At 34.6% G+C, this 21,180-nt stretch overlaps 2 protein-coding genes and 2 non-coding genes across 6 annotated transcripts; 2 read left to right on the plus strand and 2 right to left on the minus strand.

The window, feature by feature from the left end:
- Positions 1-3,314: 3,314 nt before the first annotated feature.
- On the minus strand, positions 3,315-6,258 carry LOC114419114 (ferritin, chloroplastic-like). Its single transcript, XM_028384715.1, has 8 exons — positions 5,846-6,258; positions 4,930-5,013; positions 4,780-4,840; positions 4,598-4,685; positions 4,395-4,456; positions 4,194-4,259; positions 3,718-3,781; positions 3,315-3,574 (listed from the first exon to the last, which is right to left on the minus strand). The coding sequence occupies exons 1-8, from the start codon at positions 6,136-6,138 to the stop codon at positions 3,540-3,542; spliced, it is 753 nt and encodes a 250-aa protein (XP_028240516.1). The 5' UTR covers positions 6,139-6,258; the 3' UTR covers positions 3,315-3,539.
- Positions 6,259-9,147: 2,889 nt separating this feature from the next.
- TRNAG-GCC lies at positions 9,148-9,218 on the plus strand. The gene has a single exon. It is a non-coding gene; the product is annotated as a tRNA-Gly (tRNA).
- Positions 9,219-11,322: 2,104 nt separating this feature from the next.
- LOC114419115 (transcriptional repressor ILP1-like) lies at positions 11,323-17,946 on the minus strand. Of its 3 annotated transcripts, none has more exons than XM_028384716.1 (6): positions 16,671-17,945; positions 15,230-15,397; positions 13,526-14,193; positions 12,915-13,203; positions 12,472-12,761; positions 11,323-12,079 (listed from the first exon to the last, which is right to left on the minus strand). In XM_028384716.1, the coding sequence occupies exons 1-6, from the start codon at positions 17,760-17,762 to the stop codon at positions 11,896-11,898; spliced, it is 2,691 nt and encodes an 896-aa protein (XP_028240517.1). In that variant the 5' UTR covers positions 17,763-17,945; the 3' UTR covers positions 11,323-11,895. The 3 variants fall into 3 exon arrangements, with proteins under 3 accessions (XP_028240517.1, XP_028240518.1, XP_028240519.1); XM_028384717.1 differs by having other exon boundaries at positions 11,923-12,079; positions 12,461-12,761; positions 16,671-17,946; XM_028384718.1 differs by having other exon boundaries at positions 11,925-12,066; positions 16,671-17,946.
- Positions 17,947-20,998: 3,052 nt separating this feature from the next.
- TRNAG-GCC lies at positions 20,999-21,069 on the plus strand. The gene has a single exon. It is a non-coding gene; the product is annotated as a tRNA-Gly (tRNA).
- The last annotated feature ends 111 nt before the right edge of the window (positions 21,070-21,180 follow it).

Below are 21,180 nucleotides of genomic sequence, written 5' to 3' on the forward strand. Positions count from 1 at the left end.
ATATTTTATGTAATCGCCAATTTGTCTTTTGTCTTGTAGTGGTGACATCATCTTATATCATTCCTTTAGGTGGCTTATTAGAACATATGACATCACTTTAATGTTGTCTCCTTCATTTTGTATTTAATAATTAAAATTATAATTAAATAATTTTAATAATTAATTTAATTTAAGTAAATTTAATAATTAAATAATTTAAGTGACGTTAATTGATTTAATTTAATTTAAGTAATTTTAATAATTAAATGATTTAAGGGATTTTAGATTTTAATAATTTTAATTTTAATTTAAGTGACTTTAATTAATTTTAAATGTTGTTTTTATTTTTATAATTTGTTGGTCTTGTGGTTTAGAGATATTGATTAGAATTTAGGATTAATAATTTTATTAGGTATGTGTTTCTATTTATTGATAGTTTTTTCTTGCATATTTTATAATCTACAGAAATTTCCTCTGCGTATATTTTCTTCACCAAATACAAAATTTTCCACAACATTTTATTCGTTAGTTTTGTGTCGAGAGAACCTTACTTTCTTATCATTTTCTCTTTACCAATTTCTTTCCTTTTATTTTTTTCTCAATCTAAACAGAAAATTACTGAAAGTTATCTAAAACACCAAGAATATGCACCTAAATAGAGAAAAAAAAATTACAAAAATAGTTTCAATTAATTGGTTTTGAACAATGGCCTATACCTTTTATTTCATAAGTATCCTTAATAATACATTTTATATTAAGAGACATTTTTATTTGTTAACTTTTGTGTTAAGAGAGCCTCACTTTCTCATTGTTTTCTCTCTATTCGATTTCTGTCGTTTGAACTTCTTTTTTCTCAATCCAAAATTTAAATTAGTGAAAGTTATCTAAACCACCAAGAATATGCACGAAAATATTCCCATCTACACCTCTCCCCCAAATAAAACACACACACTAAGACAACAAGAGGGATAAAATCAATTTCAAAGCATATATATTGGTGAGATGTCATAACAAGCGGTTGGTAAGCATCACAAAAAAAAAAATAGTTCCTGAACATGCCACGGTCTAACTTTTAAACTTCACTCACCAAAATTAAACAATATGTTATAGCATAGAAAGCGATTGAAACAGAATCCGAATGCTCCTTCAAGCATTAATCACTTTTATGGCCCTACTAAATTGTGCCAATTCAAGCACTTTGGATGTTAAGTCTCTTCCAATGCATAGTAAATCTTTTATTTTGATACATAAAGACTTCAGAGAAAGTGCAAATACAAACACAAAGTCATTGAGGATAAACCAACCAACCGCTCCAGAAAGGGCCCACAACGCACCACTTTGCTCCAAATTAGATTCAGAATATTTAGTGAGATGAATAAGTAGGGAAAGCAAAATCCAAATGAATTTCCTCCAACTCATTGTTTATACACTGTTGCCATACATTATGTGTCACAAACTCAAAAAAATCCAATTACTACCGAATGGTGGGTATGATCTTGGAGTATTTCTCATTTTCCACAGCCAATATATATTAATTTACAATAACGTGTTTTTCTGATAAATTTCAGAATTACCATTAACAGTGTTAGCAACAAGCTTCTTAATATATTTTTTATTATTAATTAAAATTTATTAAAAACTATAAAATTAGTAATGAGACTCTAAATAAGAAATACTAGTAGAATCTATAAAAATTTGTAATTTCTTATAAATTTCATTTAATAATAAAGAAGTTATTCAAATAAGTATGTAAAAGAATGTGTTACTAGTAAAGTTTTTTTACTTTTGAATAGCAGCACAGTACTAGTAGTATTAGTTTGGATAGGATACTCGAGCAAATTTATTGAATATTTTATGCAAAATAGAAAAATCAAGAACTACACAAAAGGCCTTGTCTTCTATTTTGTTGCTTTCTTGTGTGGCAGGATTCATCTTGTTGTTTTGCAAGAAATCATTGCATTATATTTTGAAGAGCATAGTTCACATATAAAATGGAGGGTGCCAGGAAGAGAGAGCTATCTATCTCCTCCAGAAAATGGGGAACTGGGAGGGTTGGAGGTACATCAAGAGGCTGTCTATCTACCCAATTAAGAGCATCCTTCGTAAAGTGACTTCAAACTTCAGGTTCAAATCTGAAGGTAAGACTACTTTGAGATTGAGATTGAGATTTCAATATTCCATCATTCATCAATGATTCTGGATCACAAGAAGTGAACTTACTTGTATCTGCTTTGTGTTTGCTAATTTGTTTATTTATGGTGTTGAATACACAGGCCACAGAAATGGACTTCTTAGTCTTTATAAGGACATGGAGTCTTGTGGGGAATATGCAGATATCCAAGTCATGTGGAAAATGATTGAATCTTCCTCACCTCAATATGCTTGCTGCCACAAGAAAAGGATCAATAGGTCTTCATATTGGGTGGTCTGTTTCAGGCCAACATGAACTGTTTTTTGAGTGGTCAGTTTCTCTTGGTGGGATGAGTTCACATGTTTTAAGTATGATAGGTGGGTGTATAAGAGAAGGGAAATCAAAATTTTCCTCATGTCAGTTCCATTTCTTCAGCCTCTATACCTTCCATCACATCATTACCAAAGGAAGTCAAAGTGAATGATCAAAGTCTATATTTGAATCTCTTGTAGAAGCCAGTATCTGCTGAGTTTAGTCTATATTTTGGGTCTGGGTCTAGATTTTGTTTTCTAGCATACAAGTTCAAATGAACTTTATTTTGCAAACTTAAGTTTTAAAAACAAACCTAATGTTGTTTTCGTTTAAAACATAGTCTGAAGTATAACTCAAGTGTGTGAAATTTACTGAAGAGGAGGAAACCAAACATCACGGTTAAATTTAGCAAGACAAGTTACCAAACAAGACTGTACATTCAATACAGCTGAACAGAAACCAAATACAGCCAAAAGCATTACCATCATCCATCTCCTTCAAAAAAAGTAAATTTCCTACAAAAGACGCATAAACTACAAACTAAGCATTCTAATTGGGAATGCAAGCGACATTATATCAAGCTAATATAGTTGTGGTTAATGCAGCTCTTATCATTACCAATATCCAAATTGGCAATTTCCACTTGTGTGTCATTTCTTTTGGTAAGCTGATACAAATGTATGTTCATTTTAAACCATAACAACCTCTTTTAAATAATTCAGTACGATAGGTATCAGTAAGGGTTATGCTTTTGGTACTTTGGGGCGATGTAGCTTTCAATTTAACTTTTTTGGTACATTTTTCTCTCTCGGGTATTATGCAGTACTGTGGAAATTTTCAAATTATCAGAATTCCACCCATAAAAGGCTAAGTAACCAGTGACACTTTTTACTGGAGAGAGATCGTTGAAAAGCATATATCAAATGTTATTGCATAATAGGCTTGCAGCCTTTTACATGTGCTACTAGCAATTACATTACTCCGAGTTCCTAAATCCCAGTACATAGGAAAAACATTTAAATACTATTTTAAAATAGAAAACAACCCAGAACTTCAGAAAAGACCAAAGGTAAACGAAGACTACTAACAAGGTAATTCAAGATTAAGCAGCATCTTCCTAATCAAGAAGTCTTTGATCAAAGTGCCAAACACCTGCAAGCCATAAAACATCAATTTCATTAGAAGCCAATGGTATTAGGAGTAAAGGTACTACTAATGGAAAGGTGCGTCTAAGCCATAAAACATCAATTTCATTAGTGGACCAGTATGAGAAATGATGGTAGTTATATACATACCGTGACCCTTTCCAACCCTTCTCAACTGAGCCACATACTCTGAAATTTTCTTAATTGATTCAACCTGCACAAAAGAAAGTGACATGTTGTAACAAACATTGGTAATGTAAGCAAAGATACAGAGTCAAATTGCAAATTCAAGTTCAATGTTCACTGCATAGATGCACATGTAATGCTTTTCATTTTTTCTAAGCTTGTGTTAGCTGTCTTTCTCTTTCTTTTCAGGATAACATTCAACACAATAGTATGGTCAAATTGAAAGTTACCTTTTAACAAAAGCCACAATTTACACTCCTGAATTGTTTTTTGAGAAAAGTTTAAAAAAAAAGGTCAAAAATTTGGGAAACCTATGCATACATACAGTTCCTCTTATTTTTCATACTGTCTCAATTTCTTTCCTTTCCTTAATTTAAATTTTATAAATTCCAGAAGTTTCTATGAATTTGCAACCATTCTACGGTTTAGATGAGTTTAACCTGTTCAGACAAAAACTCGCTTTCAATGAAGTCTGCCAATTGAGGGTCATTGTTGCGATCTGCCACCTATTAGCCACAAATCATCAACTAATTAGCCTTAACTACTAAAGATAAAAAAATTGTGAGTTCCTCAGGAAATAAAAAATTATGAGATAAACAAAAATAATCGTAACCAAAAGCAGAAAAGTAAAGAGCCATTACACTGTGCACATTCAGAAGTTTCTCATTCACTAATTTCTCCAAAGACAAAGCTAATTCCATTGCTGAACAGAGCAATAGAGGAAAGTCAGCATATATATTGATTTGAACAAATATAAGAGTCATTCTATAATAGAAAAAAGACAAAGGCATTGAAAAACAGATATGGTTGAGAGTTGAGACAATAATGAAATCAGCAGTCTCACCATACAATGCATCCCCCTTTTCCACATGCTCAAATTCTGAGGGGACATTCTTGATGGCGTGAAGAACAACCCTTCCACCGCGAGTATTCTAAACAATTTAACAAGAAACATATATGTAAATGACACTGTCACTGTAAAAGAACTTTAGAGAAGTAAACAGTTAACTACAGAGTTAATTTAACCTGATATTTCATGAGCTTTTCAGCGTGCTCTCTTTCTTCCTCACTAGATTCCTTGAAGAACCTGTTTTCAACAATAACAGCGCATGAAATTGAAAACCCATTTGAGATACAGAATAAACATTTAGAGGAAAGGGGTTTTGTGTTGGTTACTTGGCAAATCCCTTGAGAGCCACGTTGTCCCTGTCAAAGTACGCAAACAAGGAGTGGTACGCATAGGAAGCATTGTATTCCACACTGTGACACACAATATAAGAGGTAAAGCTCTTAGCAGAGGACCATTATTAGATGCATGCAAAAAAAAGTATAAATTTACTTTCTTTGTAAAGTAATAATTGTAGATCGTAGTGCTATATTAATATTAATAGGGAGGGAAATAAGGATCTAGCTCTCCTCTATAACAACTCACTGAAACTAACTAGTTCCAGAAATTGACTAGAAAATCAATTGTCAAATAATAATAATAATACATTTACACACAAATTACGAATGTCTTCAAATATCAATAGTAATTTCTTTCCAAGAGTAAAATATATTTTGAAGTCCCTGAAAATTTAATAAAAATTGGTTCTAAAAATGTGGTGGATTTCGTCCAGACTACTCCATTTTGACTTAAAATCCACCACATTTTCAAGAAATCCAAGGACCATAACACCGTCTTTAAAATATAGAGAATAAAACCAACTTTAGATCAATTTACTTATCCCTTTTTTTCATCAAGTTACTTACTTTATCTGTACTCGCAATAAGGGAACAAAATCGAAAAAAAAAAGGAGATTATTTACTCTATTCATATATCAAAACTCAAAATAAAAGAACAAAATCCAAAAAGTAGTTAAATGGCTAATCTTTTTGAAACATCAATGATTTATGCTATATGTACTCATAACATGATATATTTTTAAATAAAGTACAAGTAAAAGTACTTTTTCACTCAACAAAGTAAAAATCCACACTTTAGAAAAGCTGAAAAAATGCCTGATCTGCTTATATTAAACAACAAAAGAAACTAATTTAACAAAAAAACAAAAAAAAAAAAAAACTAGATGGGGAACATAGAAATGCTCACTTTATCTGCTCGTTAATGGCAGATTCACACTCATCAGCGTAGTTCTGACGAGCCAGCGAGACTTGGGGAGCCGTTGGAACAGCAAGTTCACCCTTCTTAACCTCCTCGAAGGGTTCGAATATCACCCCTGAGAGAGGCACAGTTGAGGCACAAACCCTAAGGTTTCTGCTTCCAAGTTTCACATTCGCAAAGCTCAGAGAAACAGAGCAAGTTGGGTTTTTCAGAGCATCCCCAACACTGGGTTTGGGAGAAAACCCGGAAAAGGAGGAAACTTTGGAAGGAGCAAGAGCCATTAGGACAGAATCTCCAAATGGGTAATCGAAAAAAGCTTAGAAAGGAAGAGAAATGGAAGAAGAAAAACCAATGGCAGCTAAGAGTGGAGTTGTGTTGTGGAGGATGTGGATGAAGCTTGCGTGGGACAAAGAGGATATATGTAGGAGGGGAGAGGGGTGTTTTGGGAATTTTGAGTGTGAGATCTGAATTTTTGAACCGTTGGATTGATAACAGATGGACGGCTAGTATTGGGGGACGAAAGAGGCGTGTGGCGACCTCGTGCTGTGTCCAATGTGAGGGTGTGAACGAACACATAAAGGAAATATTCTTTCCACGTAAGAATCATGGCATCTTTCGGAAAATTAGGGACAAGTGTCTTCCACTTTAAAGTGCTGCTCTGTTATGTTATTGGATGTCTGTGTTTATAACATACTCTCTCATTAAAAAAAAAAAAAGAGTTATTATTTTGATTCTAATTATAAGAAATATGAACTTAAAAGATGTATTATTGTTAAAAAAAGTATACCTTTAATTTATTGTAAATGAGAATCATTTATTCTTCGTGCAGGTTAGTTGAATTTCATTCTTCAATCTGAAAAGGATATGTTTTTAAAATTCTAATTTTAAAATAAAAATACATAAATTTATCATAAAACAAGAATGAGAGAAATTGAATTTAATTCTTATAAAATATATCTTTGAGGATAAGCTTGAGGTTTTAATTGTGATTAATTTCTGGATCAAGAATTAGTCCTATAATTATGATTAAAAATAATCCTATAATTAGTCCAAAATATTAAAGTTAGTAAAGATATAGCGGGAGTTACACAAAAAAGACAAAAATCTTAATTATAACGTTAAGGGAAAATTACATTTTTAGTCTCTCACTTTTACTTCAATTTCACGTTTGATCCCCTCTATAATTTAATTCATAAATTTAATCCTTATTTTTAAAATTCTGCACAATTGGTCTGGGACGCGTTGCCCGTTAAAACAGTGATGTTGACTGTCACTCTTCTGGAACTTACACGCGCCTCTCTCTTTTCTCCCACCAATCTTCCATCTTCCACGCCTCCTTCTCCATCAACAACCTCAACCCCACCTCCTCCGGCGACGGCCTAGCCTTCTTTCTCTCCCCCAGCACCACCCTCTCCCTCTCCGGCCCCCTCGGCCTCCCCACCGCCATCGGCTTTGTCGTCATCGAATTTGACACGCACCTCAAAATCAAATTCCAGATCCCTTCCACAGCCACACCCCTTCCACGGCCACCATCCTTCACCACCACCCCCACTGCCACACCCCTTCCACGGCCACCATCCTTCACCGCCTTTACACCGTCCATGCCGCCAGATTTCACCACCTCACCACCCAAATCTCACCGTGCTTAAGGACTGTCACATGCAGTGGTTCCCCTGCAACGCCATCACAAAGATGCACCTCAACATTAGCAGTGTCACCAGTCTACAAGTGCATGGTGTTGAGGACATTGACGACGAAGCCTAAGTCTGCAACGGAGGTTGGGAACAAGGGTATGTTGTTGTTTCATTTTGAAGAACAATGTTTGCTTAGAGATTTTTTGTATTTGGCTTGGTGATTCATTCCCAATTTGTAGCTGCCATGTTAATTTTTAAATTGATTGAATTGACTTGTAAATAATTTTAGAATTAGTCTGGCTGAATTAAATTAGTTATCGTTCTCTTAAAATTATTTGTTAGCAGCAATTTTTTTTCCCACAAGGCTCCATGAATCCACGCAACCGAGCTTTTAGACAATGGCAATTTGGCTTGTGTATTTATTCAAACACACGTGCAAGGCACATGAGAGAGAGGCGCATGTCAAGTGCAGTCAACGTCATTGTTATAACGGTCAACGTGTTTGAGACTAATTTTGCAGGATTTAAAAACCAGGGGGATAAAATTTATGAATTAAATTATAGGGAGATCAAATGTGAAATTAGAACAAAAGTGGGGGATCAAAAATGTAATTTTGCCTAACATTAAAAATAATAATTATTAAAATCTTTAAAAACAGAATTCTAATTCTTTTTAACCAGAATCAATTTGGTTCTAAATGAACACCATATCGACACCATATTGTTTACTGTTTTAACTAGTAAGTTACTCATGTTAATTTGGTTTGTACGCTTTTATTTACCAACAACTTATGAATTAAACATTATTTAAAGACATATATGTTTAATGAGAATAAAATAGTAAAATGAAGACACAAATATAATGTGAATTTGTATATTACTAATAAATTAACATGATACCATGAAAAATAGGAATAGCCAAAAATAGAGTTGATATCTATTGTATTACAAGCAACAATAAAATAAAATAACAAATGGGATAAAATTTAGAGTGCATGATTTAATTTACTTAAGATCATCATCATACTTGATTTTTTCATCCAAATATCTACAAACATGATTATTTAATGTTGTAGTAAATGAATATATTTGGTAATTAGTAATATATATATATATATATATATATATATATATATATATATATATGATAATAATATATTATTAATAAGTTGTTAATTTGAGTGGATTTAGGTTTAATTTCCAGAAATAAATACGGTCTTGAGTTTTAATATTATGAATTAAAAAATGTAGTTGAGAAAATATCATACTATAGCTGATCAATTAAATTTTTCCAATGGTGATGGATCATCAGAAAGCTTGTAAATATTTCACATAATAACCCATAAAAATTCACCCATTATTATTATTGATATTTTAATGTATGGAAATCAAATTATTTTAAAATACATAATTGTTATATTTAGTTAAAAATAATCAAAATTATACATATTGATCTTATAATGATCATGAATCTAATTAGTGATGTTCATGATTTTAACATTCAAATATTACAGAAGCAAACCCTCCTCTCATACAAACGTCAGGTTTTGGGCTCACTTATATTTTTCTTCGAGTACTTTTTCTGATCATGTATCTTATCAGTTCCATAGCTTATTTTAAAATTAATAAATATTATTAGCTAACTTTATCAAAAGAAGCACCAGTGGTCTAGTGGTAGAATAGTACCCTGCCACGGTACAGACCCGGGTTCGATTCCCGGCTGGTGCATTTTCTTTTCTTTTTTTCAGTATTTCGTATACTTAAACTACATCACCAACAAGGACCCAGGAGTTCCACCAAATACCAAGTTCACTACATTCATATCTAATAGAATAAAATAACCCAACTAGAACAGATTTATTTTTCTATTTAACAAAAGGATGTTAACATTAGAATATATCCACGTTTATACCATCTATAGAAACGTCGTATGCTTCCCTTTTCCTTGTTTTCTTCATCCCAGCTACGCAATGGAGCTTTGATCCTTCAGATGAAACCGCAGTCACTTTTACCCATATCAGTACGTTGGTCTTCATTCCTTGTATGAAGGAGTGATTGAGGGGTAGCTTATTTTGATTTGATATGTAAGATGTCAATAACTGGAGAAAGGAATGGGTGGAGAAGAATGTATAAATCATCTTTGAAGGGACTTAGCAGGTTTTCAAGATTCATAAGAGTGGGATGCTAATAAAATCAATATGTAATTCGTATGTACTAAAGATCAAATATAAAGTCCAAAAGATTTTTGTACAAGATGACTTGGTCATACATGAGGATGCATATCTTACAATGCATGTTTTTTTTTTTTTTTTTTACATAAATTCCAGTTCAGAATGTTTTGAAGTCATTCTCAGTGTATCTAATTGTTCTTCTGCAAAAGTAGTTTCTAGAAAAGCAGTGCAAGTATATATGTCCCTGTTTACACTAGACTACCACCATATTTGTACAAATGTTTGAGCAAGACATTGAAATGTTATAGATAGTAGATACAAACCTTTTAATTTGTTAACCAACCATTTGGTTCCACCTTCAACACTGGTTCATGGTGATTAATCAAAAGGTCTTAAGATAAAGCATAAGCAGTGAAATGTTCTCTTCAACATTTGTTGTATAATCAATTGGAAACATTACAGCCCCAACATGTGCAAATGATTTCTTTCATCCGCAGGAGCATAAATAAGTCTTGAGCATTGCATCTTCCTGATATTCATATCAAAGAAATCTTCTAATCTCTATGCCAAATGCAGGAAGAATTATAAAAAATCATTAAGTCATTAACAAGCCAACACATTTTGCCCATATTCGTGAAGCTCAAAATTTCCAGTAAAGAAAAATGAACACATATCAGCCCCAAATCTAACTTTAAGTATTCATTGAGATAATTTCATACTATTAAATCATTATGGCTTACTGTGTTTCCAGTAAAGAAAAATGAACACATATCAGCACCAAATCTAACTTTAAGTATTCATTGAGATAATTTCATACTATTAAATCATTATGGCTTACTGTGACACTCAAGTTCTAATTTAGTTAATCAAAATTAACAGCATTTTCATAAGGTGGTGCGTCTCTCACGATTCTAGAAACATAATCTCTCACAATATGGTATCTACATATACACATAAGTTACAAAGCTTTCCTATTCTTCTGTTCATTCACAACCTAAATTTCCTTACTAGATTCATTCTCTACATGTTCTTCCTTAAAAATATTTACTCACATTGCCCAATTCTTATTTAATCTCATGTCCCCCACGGCCCACACAATAAAAGAATCATCTCATTAATCTTCCAATGCTGAGAATTGACCTCTAATCCTGGGGTCAATGCCAATGTCTCACTCACACCTATATACTTTGGCTTATAGCCAACTTTCTGTCAACAACCAAAATCATAAATAATGCATTAAAAATTTGTTATCAAAGAAAAATCTCAGAGCTGGTCATGTGATACAACACCCATAGTATTTTAGCATTAAGTATCTAAATTTAAAAGTCTGATATCTCACAACCGAAGCAAAATGTTTTATCACATATAATATTATACATTTATGGCCAGTTTCTGTGCAGTTCCAATGTAGTGTTTCTGCTTCAAAACCAAAGCAAATACGGCTTATTTGCTATAATCATGTCATATCCCAATGGTAATGGTCTAATAGATAGAATAATCAGCAGGGAAGAATATCATTTTTGAAGTTTTGAACATAGTCACCTTCCCCAAGATTTATGTTGAAGATATCCCACATATATATATAAAAAAAGAGAATTTAAAAAACAAGCTCAATATTAACTATCAAATACCTCTAATTTTATTCAAGAAAGAACTCCAAGTAACCAAAAACAGGAAATGAACCAACACCTACGAGTAAATTCATTGTGGGTGTAAAATAAGAAATTGTAATCACAGTATCGACTAACGAGGTATCACCTAAGACTTCTACATTGTTATCAAAACTCATAATTGATGGAGGTGACACAGCTTGATTCCAAAGGGGTGCACCTCTCTTTTCATATATATATATAAACCTCAAATTCACTTAATGCACCATACCTTCACCTTCAAGTACACATTCCACCCCCCAAACCCAACCTAAAAATATTTTATCACACATAAATGAACTTCCTAAACCATATTTAACACTCCTCCCTAAAAACAAACTATAAAAAAAAAAATCATCATTTTAAATTTCCCCTTTTCATAGGATCCCAAAAGGGCATGCCTACTTCATTCACATGAATAACCAACAACTATGTTTCAACTTCAAGCCTCATAATTAATCACATGAATAGTTTGTGTTCATTTACAAAAAATTGCACGCGAGAAGGGGCAACCTTAGGCCCAGATTCAACGACAAACCAAGAGAATAAGTATAATGAAACATGAATTCCCACTTCCCAGTGAGCTCACAATGCCTCCTTGAGATGGAAGGTTCTAGCCATGGTCCTAGCATGATCATATTCATTGAGGTCAACAAGAATTTTCTTTAATCGACGAGCTAGATGACTTGTGTCACTCTCTGGTGCATTTCTTCTCTCCAGAATCCTTCCAAGTGACAGCACATAAGTCAGCAGAGGCTGCAATTTGCGTCTAAGATGTGAGAAAGACAGGAAAAGTATTAGACTGCTGACCAAAAATTATAATGAAACAATAAAGGTAATGCTCTCATTGTACATATAATAAAATGACTTCATAACCACTAAGAAGCAACTTAATTATGGTTACCACATCTTAAACCAACATCCTCTACTCAAATTCCCACCAATCCCATTAGCCCCACTGTAGGTACACACTTAATCAGTACCCCAATTGCCTGTATAATACCCAATTTCCCTCTAGAGATAGTATGAAAACTGACAGTAATGTGATTCAAATGAGTCTAAAGAATGAGCAAAATGTCTTCAGTTATAAAAAAAAAAAAAACAAACAAACAAATGTAATCACCAATGTCACAACAACTTAACAAAGTACCATCAACATACTTCCTATCTGCTATGACACTTGGGCCAGCCCAGACCCCAGACAGGGAAGCAATAATTCGTTCTGTTCTCGTTATCGCATCTTGAACATTTTCTGATATGATTCTTAAGTGAGGTAGAACTTTTCCGAACAAAAGCTCATCTAGAGCAAGGTTCTCTAACACTGGCATTGAAAATACATCCTTCCATGAGCAAATGTTTCTCAACAACCGAACAGACACACCAAACCGATATGCTGCAACTCGTGCAGCATCTGCAACAGCAGCTACTACTGGCGGGCTCCATGTTGGGACCTACAAAGTAAACAGGATGAGAAATTTATCTACAAATGCTTAATAATTCTAAGTACCTATAATACAATCTGAATATAGTAAAAGAATCACCATGCAGATCAATGAAAATGCACTTCTAACAAGTAAATGTAAATGTCAATTTTTGAAGCATACTGTAAGGTTAGCAACAGCATCAGCCAATCGTGTTCGAATGGAAACTAGCAGATCAGCAAGAGCTTCACTTTCATGAGACACATGTTGCACAATCAATTTTGTAGCAGCAATAGCATTCACTGTTTCCTGTTGACTAAGCATGTCCCAGCAATGGGAAATTTCATAGTGCAGAATAGGAAGTGCAACCTTTTCCACCAAGTTCGGGACAAGTTCAAGGTCTGCATCTCCATCATCATGAACAAAATCTTTTCCATCTTCAGGTAAACCATAAGTGAACAATAATTTATACCTGAATATAAAGAGAGAAAGAAAAACAATACATATTATAAATTGATGAAAGGAAAGAGATACTCACATAATATGCATCTATACTAATCAAGATAGGGAGTATTGGAGTGTTAAAGGAGCTGCAGTTGTTCAACAGCAGTCTCACAGTGACTTATGATAGAGTTAGTTAGTTACTCAGGTTGGTTAGGTTAGTTAGGAAGTTACTAATAACTGATTACAGTTACTGTAATAAAAACAAGGCCGCGAGTCTGCAACCCCCAATAATACATCTGAAAAGTTTCAAGAAACAATAGTAACACACACAGAGGGGAATAATTCAATACCATTTCATCTCTTGAAAATCTAGACCCTTGTGAAGTGGGTCCCACCTCAGAAGTTCTAATCTTACATACGGAGAGAAAACCAGTGGAAGGCTCAATGACATATAAGCATCTTTATAGCTTGATGAATACTCTCTTTTCCATTCTTCCATTCTTCTTTTGACAAAGGATAATTGACCATATTCCTCAGAAGCATCACTGAAGATCCCATCAGCAGCCTGCAGTACCAAATCACGCTGTGACTGATATGCTTGGCTCTCACTATCACTCTCATCAGTGCTTGATTCACCCTCTATTTTAGGATCATCCAATTCCATGGATGCCAGCTTATTAGAATTAAATGCTTGTGACCTCTTGCATTGATGAGCCTCAGCCCTAACTTTCATTTGCATTCGTTTCTCAAGATTTAAATCTCTACCAAATTCATCTAACTTCACTGGCAGATCTTTTTGTTTTCTTACAGCAGCAAATGCTTCCTGAGCAGCAGATTTGGCAGCCTCCATATTGTTACCTTTCTTGTTTAAAACTGACATTACAGCTTTTACAGCTGCTTCCACCTCGATCATTTCATCATCATTGTTAGTGGTTCTTCTTTCAAAAATGGCTGATGCACGGTCTTCATGAAGTTTCTTCATCTGCTCTTCAAGTTCCTCGATGTAAAAAGCTTTATGCTGAAGTATAAGTCATAGGATAACTTTAGTTACAGCCTCAAAAAATAATACCATGCACAAAAGCCTTCACAAATGATAAGCAAATAATTAAGTATCAACTTTTAAATATCCAGCAAAAAGAAAATACATATTCTTCAACACTTCAACATTATTAGAAGTACTGTCATGTTTTTCAAGTGGTTTATAGCATAGTAGTCAACCCAAATGATAGTGCCACTATAGTTTTAATTGCACTGTGGCCTCCTGCTGTGGAGCAGTTTTGTGTCGCGGTTGTAGCAGCACAAATTATGGCCACTTTTGCATGAAATTGCAGCAATCTCAGCCACTATTCTGTACATGAGCGAAAATCACTCTTGATTTCACATCCTTCCTCATTTAATCTAATCGAAATCCCATGCTAAAAACTATTAAGAAAATTCTTTTATTTTGAGTTGGACATTTAGTTGCTTTAAGTCTTAGAGGCTTAAACTTATTTGATTCTTTGATGTTTGTGGTTATTGTCTTAATTTCATAGATGTCTGACTCACACTATCTTTATATAATTTTTCTTTAAGTACTTAATTTATCAGAGAGAAGAAAGTAGTACATACAAAGACAAGGATATATTAAGATATCCTCCTCAAACAAAAGAAAGAAAAATAAGCTCATTGTTGCATTAAAAGCTCTCTTGTCTCCTGCATATATATTAGGTAGACTCCCTTAAAGCAGCTATGAACTATGCACCAAAGAGAGGACCAATTCTATCCCACAACAGATCAAACTTCAAAGGAATAAAGAAAATTTCTTCAAACTAGCCAAATACACCATAAAACTTTATAGGTAGCATATGTCCATAAAACATTACCACCACCATAAATCAGTATTGGCACCTCATTATCACATTAGTAAACACAGAAAGATGTACAAAAGAAGAAAGAGAAGCAAAACTAGTGATATGACGCGGGGGGGGGGGGGGACATAAATAAATATTACTTCATATTTAATTATGAAAGGATAAGGAACTAGGAAGACAGGAGAATACAAGAAATACAATTACCTGTAAAAAGTCACACATATTTGAGACATAATTTCGGAGCTTTTGCATAAACCTGTACTTCTCATCAGCTACCACTAAAGAGTTTTCAAGTGCAGTAATTTTCAAAAGGGAGGCAGACAAATTTTCATCAGTTTTACTCAATGATGACATAGTTCTTTCATGAGATTCCTGTCATGAAAAAAAATATAAAAAATAAAGAACAATGAGAAATTAAGAAAACATATCAATCCAAAAAGAGATAAATTGGTATACATTTCATACCAGAGCAATATTCAAGGCAACTGCGACACCCATACTGGTATCATTCTAGACATTTATCAAATGAAAACTGGTTTCAAAGATTAAAATGTTTTGTTGGTTTTTTAACAATTTAAAAACTTGAATATAAACAAAATACTAATTGGATACACTGTCCTTCATGCATATTAAACCAAGGGAAACTATATTATGAAAGAAATAAATGAGTTTCCCATACGCATATCTACAAAAGAATCATGAAGAAAAGTGCCTATACTGAAGCCTATCTACTTGTTGGCTGAGTCCATCTCCCATGCGCTCAGTTCTGCTTGCAGCCTATTGGTGATTTGATAAACCAAAATCTCCTAATGTGGGGTCAAAACTTACTTGTACATATTCTTATCAAGTATCAAAACAAACACACGAGATCATAGGAGTGAGAACTCATTCAAAGTCCAAATAGTCTATAGAGTAAAATTTTCGAGCTGTAAACATAAATGTTTAAAATGTAGATACTATAGTCCATACAATGTTCATGCGTCAATTAATACAATTTACATCAGTATTCCAATGAAGTTGAATATTTGCCCAAATTCTTCTTTTGAATGTAATTAACAGAATTCATCTGATCAATTGCCATGAGTCCCTCAACTTGGCTAATTCTGATCTCCATTGGACTACATTATAATGACTTCTAAGTTCTAACAACAAAACTGAACACACATGCCTTGATGGTGCAAATATCACAGAAAAGAATAAATTCAATTTATAAACTCCAAAGTTACACATCTGATACACTTAATGGCTATATTTTATTTTAATTTAATCAATAACAGTGTAAACATCATCTGATACACTTAACCGGCTTATAAGGTAAGGACTGTCTAAAGCTTTATAAGGACTACATTATTTATGTGACTCATATCTCTAGTCGATTTGGGATCACAAGACACACCCTCAGCCTAGAATTGGAACATCTGAAACGTGGACATTGGCCAATGACACCACCCCCTCATGCCTAGGAATACACATCTAAAGCATAAACAAATACAAGTGGCCCAATAACAAATTTAGGATAGGTTCTGCTGCTACCATCTTAGAATTTGGACTTAGGGCCTAACTATAAGAAAGATCACAAATTTGACAAGTAACAACTAAGCATGACATACAGGCAATTTTATGACACAATAGACATAGTTCATACCTTAAGTCTCCTCACATTCTCCACCAAAGCTTTTCTCGCTCTCTCGGCTTGCTGCGACATAGGCACGACATCCAAAGCTGGCATCGATTCGGTTGCTCCTCCAATGCTGGGGCTCACCGATGGCACCCGTGCATCTGCGCTTGGAACACCACCATACACAGCTGCTGCAGAGGAAACAACAAACTTGTTCTGTTGCGCACCTTGCACAACAGGAACATCTACCCTAGCAGCTCCTTCGTCCATTCTCTTCCCCAATCCTTTCCTAAACTGCTCCTCTTCCCACATCTTCTCCTCCTCATAATCATCATCATTCTCCTCCTCATCCCTCAACCTCTCCTCCACCTCCTCAAAAACCCCCTTCTTCCCACCACCTTCCCCCTTCTCCTCGAACATCGCAATCCGGCCCCGAAACTCCGGCTCCTCGTCACTCAACCCCTCGGCAGCGCCATGATTGCTGCCACCGTCCAACGAGATGTAATCCGGCGCGGCGGGGCGCGCCTTCCGGAGGCGCTCCCGCTTCGCCCGAATAGCCTTGATGGTTTCTTCATCGGGGAAAAACGAGTCCTTCCCGTTCTGAATGCCTAAACTACTCAATTTTCCTTCAACTTCTTTGTGTTCCCCTTCGGAGTCGGAATCCCGACCCTGGGGCTCCGAAACCACGGGCTTGACGAGGCCCTTCAGAACAATGACAGGTTCGGAACGAGAGGAGGAAGTGGTGGTGGTGGTGCTGCTGCTGACCAAGGTTCGGGTGTTCTTCTGGAGCTCGCGGAGGGCTTCTTTGGTGTAGGTTCCGGCTTGGGGTTGGACGTTGGAAGAGACCGAAGAGGAATGCGCGATTCGGTCTTTGAGAGTAGTGATTTTGTGAGAGGAAGAGGGCTTCGAGGGACGTTGGGGTTTTGCGGAGGAGCGTGGGCGCGGGTTTGAGATCTCTTCGTCGTCGGCGAAGCTGAGAAGCTTGGGGGCTTGGGGCTTCTTCGGCTTGGCGGAGGAAGGGGGCTTGGAACGGAATGTGGTGGAGGTGTCGCCGTCGTCTTCGTTGGCTTCGGTGTCGCCACCACGGCGGCGGAAGTTGCGTGATTTGGCGGCGGACATGGCGGGTGGAGAGCGACGGTTCACCGGAGGTAACGGTTGAAGTGAATAGTAGTTGTGCGGAGAAGAGAGGGGCGGAGTGTAACTGTAAAAAGTTCGGTGTTTGATTCTGCACGTGATCCCGATTCGGTTCGGTCCAAAAATTCTCCTATTTCATCAGGTTGGGTCGTTTTAGTTTTTAGAAAAGATGGTTGGATTAATTGTTATTTTTATTTTCCTTTTGAGACGTTCTAGACTGTACTCATTGGAATATAATATAATATAATTTCTTATATATATAATTTTAAATATTTTACAAAAAAAAAATTCTAAAATTGAATAGAAAAAAGAAAATTTTTCTTTTCACTAACCTCTAGTAAAAAAATGAATAGACAAACTATTTTCCGATTATTTTAGTTTTTTTAGAGAACAAACCGGTTGAGACTTGAGACAGAGAATTGGTAAATCAATGGTGGAACAAATATATCATTTCTTGAATTGATTGATTTAATATATATTTTAAAGATAAAAAATAATAAAATATACATATATAAAAATATATATATAACTAACACAATATGATTAATCCATATTGTATACCTTGGTGGATCTATTCTGGATGGGACAAAATCTTAGTAGTTCTTTTTTCAATTTGATTTGATTCGGATGACTGCATTAAAGGCATCCTTGGTGGTGGGGGACTAATCGTCCAAGCAACCACTGTCCTCATTGTTGTCTATGTCGACGGTGGAGGAAAAATCCCTTTCATATTTGAAATTCACGTCTCTATCTTTCATTCTCACACTGAATAGGAAAAAGGGAAAATCTTCAACAGAAAACAAAGGGATTAAAAAAAGTGAGGTTCAGATTCAATATTACAAGAATGCTAAAAAAGGAGGATTAAAAAAAGTGAGGTTCGGATTTGGCTCAAGGAAACAATGACATATTTGAGGTTGGAGAGCTTGTCAACATTAGCAGGACTAAGCGTCCCAGTGGTTGTTGTTGCCATGGAAGGAAGGTCAGGAAAATACATCCTAGAGAAGAGTGTGTAAGAGTTAAGAAGTGTAGAAGAAGAAGGTCAGGAGAATAGGGTTATGGTGGTGCAACTTGTCGGAATTAGGAAAAGGGCAAGAAGGTAACTTTAACATGTTTTTTTGTAATAAAAAATGATAATTAAACAAAAAAAATAACATTGTTGGTAGGAGGGGGGCGAAAGTAATGTTGAAAAAGGAAGAATATTGGATGAAATAGGTGTAAACCTGAAAGGGGGGAGGGGGGGATGAGGTCTATATAATTAACTCAATTCAAAAATTTAGGGACATTATTAGCGACCGATTACTCTATTGCAAAATAATACATCTCGTATCATTAAACTAAATCGATAGTAGAATTTTATTTTTTTTTGCGACAGAACCATGTCATGATCAAACTATAAATTGATAATAATTTATCACCATAAAGAAACTTCTCTTATTTTTTCACGAACAAATACATAAGTTGTCGAATAACCATTAAAGTATGATGATGTATAAAATACATAAATTTTAAAACATATTATTATTAAGATCAAAATAACACTATATGAGAGCATATTATATGTTATTCAACAATTTAACATGTTTTAGGAATTGTGCATACAATAAATCCTCAAGTGGTTCAAATTGTACTGAAGCAATGTTGCTAATTGGGGATGATAAAGAGATGTTATGGAAGGTATTGTATTCTCTACGACTGTAACAAAAACATGATCATTATTGTTGTCACCTAGTCATTAAACATTAGAGCAACAAAATTATGAGTTCTCATGATTCGTTTCGTGATAAGGTGTTAGGAAACCAACAAACCCTACTTGCGAGGGAGCAAAATTGATCTAATATCACAAAAGCTAGTCAAAATAGAGTATAAAGATTGAAATTCCTTGCTTTGCAAGGTATACCTTTAATGATAAGGTGTTTCAGGATTTGCGTAGCCTATAAAAGGATGCTCTTGTGATCAAACTAGATACAATGTTATGAAGGAAAAACTCAAAAAGTTGTGGCTCTTGAATGAGGGTTTGATATTAAATGTTGATTATGATTTCTACATAGTTAAATTTGACTTGCTAAAGGACAAGGATAAGGTAACCTCTAAAGGCCCCTAAATGATATTTAATCACTATCTGCAAATTACATATTAGAGAATGAAAGGTGGATAAAACGCAATTTGGATTCAATTTGATGGCCATAACTTGGTGTATTATGATGAAAGTTTTCTTCTGGTCATGGTCCCAATAGTAGGTTAACCTATCAAGATTGATAAGAATACTTTATTAGTTAAAAAAAAAAAAAGTTTGCTCGTATTTGTTTGGAGATGAACCTAACAAAAGCAGTGGTTGGAAAGGTCTGGTTAACCAGCATTAGTAAAAATGGCATATGGAGGGCTTCACATTATATGTGCAACTTGTGGTTACGATGAGCCTAACCCCCTAGATAATAGAAAAACTAATTCAATGCAAGAACATGAAACTATGATTGAAGTCTATGCTGAATTGTAGCTTCTGCCTTGAGGCTTTGGCAGTGGATATGACCACACTCTAATTCCTTATATACCATCCCGATGAAAAAGAGCTCTGCGATATCACAATGGTCTCGTAGAGTATCAAGTAACAACAATGCTGAGAGACACGTGTGAGATATGATTAGGAAATATCATCCTTTCTCTTCATAATGGAAACTATGTCAAATTTGAAAAAAACAAGCACCTTTTAGAATGGTAGCAATCTTGGAATATTGATTTTGTATACCAATCACTATTTTATTACCTTTATGATTACATTGGGAGTGAAAAAATAGACCTGTACAATGGTCTATGCTAATTCTTCTCCAACATCTCGTTTATCTTTTTGGCAATAGCTTTGCAACATCACAGCAACCATTACTAGTCCATGGCTCATAATTGGAGATTTTAATGAGACTCTCTTTCCCCAGAGGGCAAAAAAGGTGTTTATTTCCCCTTATAAAGTTGTTGGAATATTTTAGAATAAAATTCACATATAAAATTTCAAAATTTCTAGAAACAGTACTAACTAGTTAACTATATCATTCTTCTTTTGTTTGCATATCCAGGAATGGTTTATTTATTTATCCTGTTTTGCAAAATAAAAAAAAAATAAAAAAACAGAATGGTTTATTTAAGGTTTAACTAGGAAAATCCCCCAAGTATCAACGAATATAATATTCTTTTTCAATAATTATTTACGTTTGTCGAATTTAAACCAACAAGCACCAGTGGTCTAGTGGTAGAATAGTACCCTGCCACGGTACAGACCCGGGTTCGATTCCCGGCTGGTGCATTATCTTTTTTTTTTTCTTTCAATGTTTGCAGTATAAAAATTCTTAGAAAAATCATAAAAACCCACATGCTGAATCGTTGACGAAGACATTTCGCATCAAACTTCTACAAA

This window comes from Glycine soja, chromosome 7, assembly GCF_004193775.1.
Source record: "Glycine soja cultivar W05 chromosome 7, ASM419377v2, whole genome shotgun sequence".
Classification (NCBI taxonomy): domain Eukaryota; kingdom Viridiplantae; phylum Streptophyta; class Magnoliopsida; order Fabales; family Fabaceae; genus Glycine; species Glycine soja.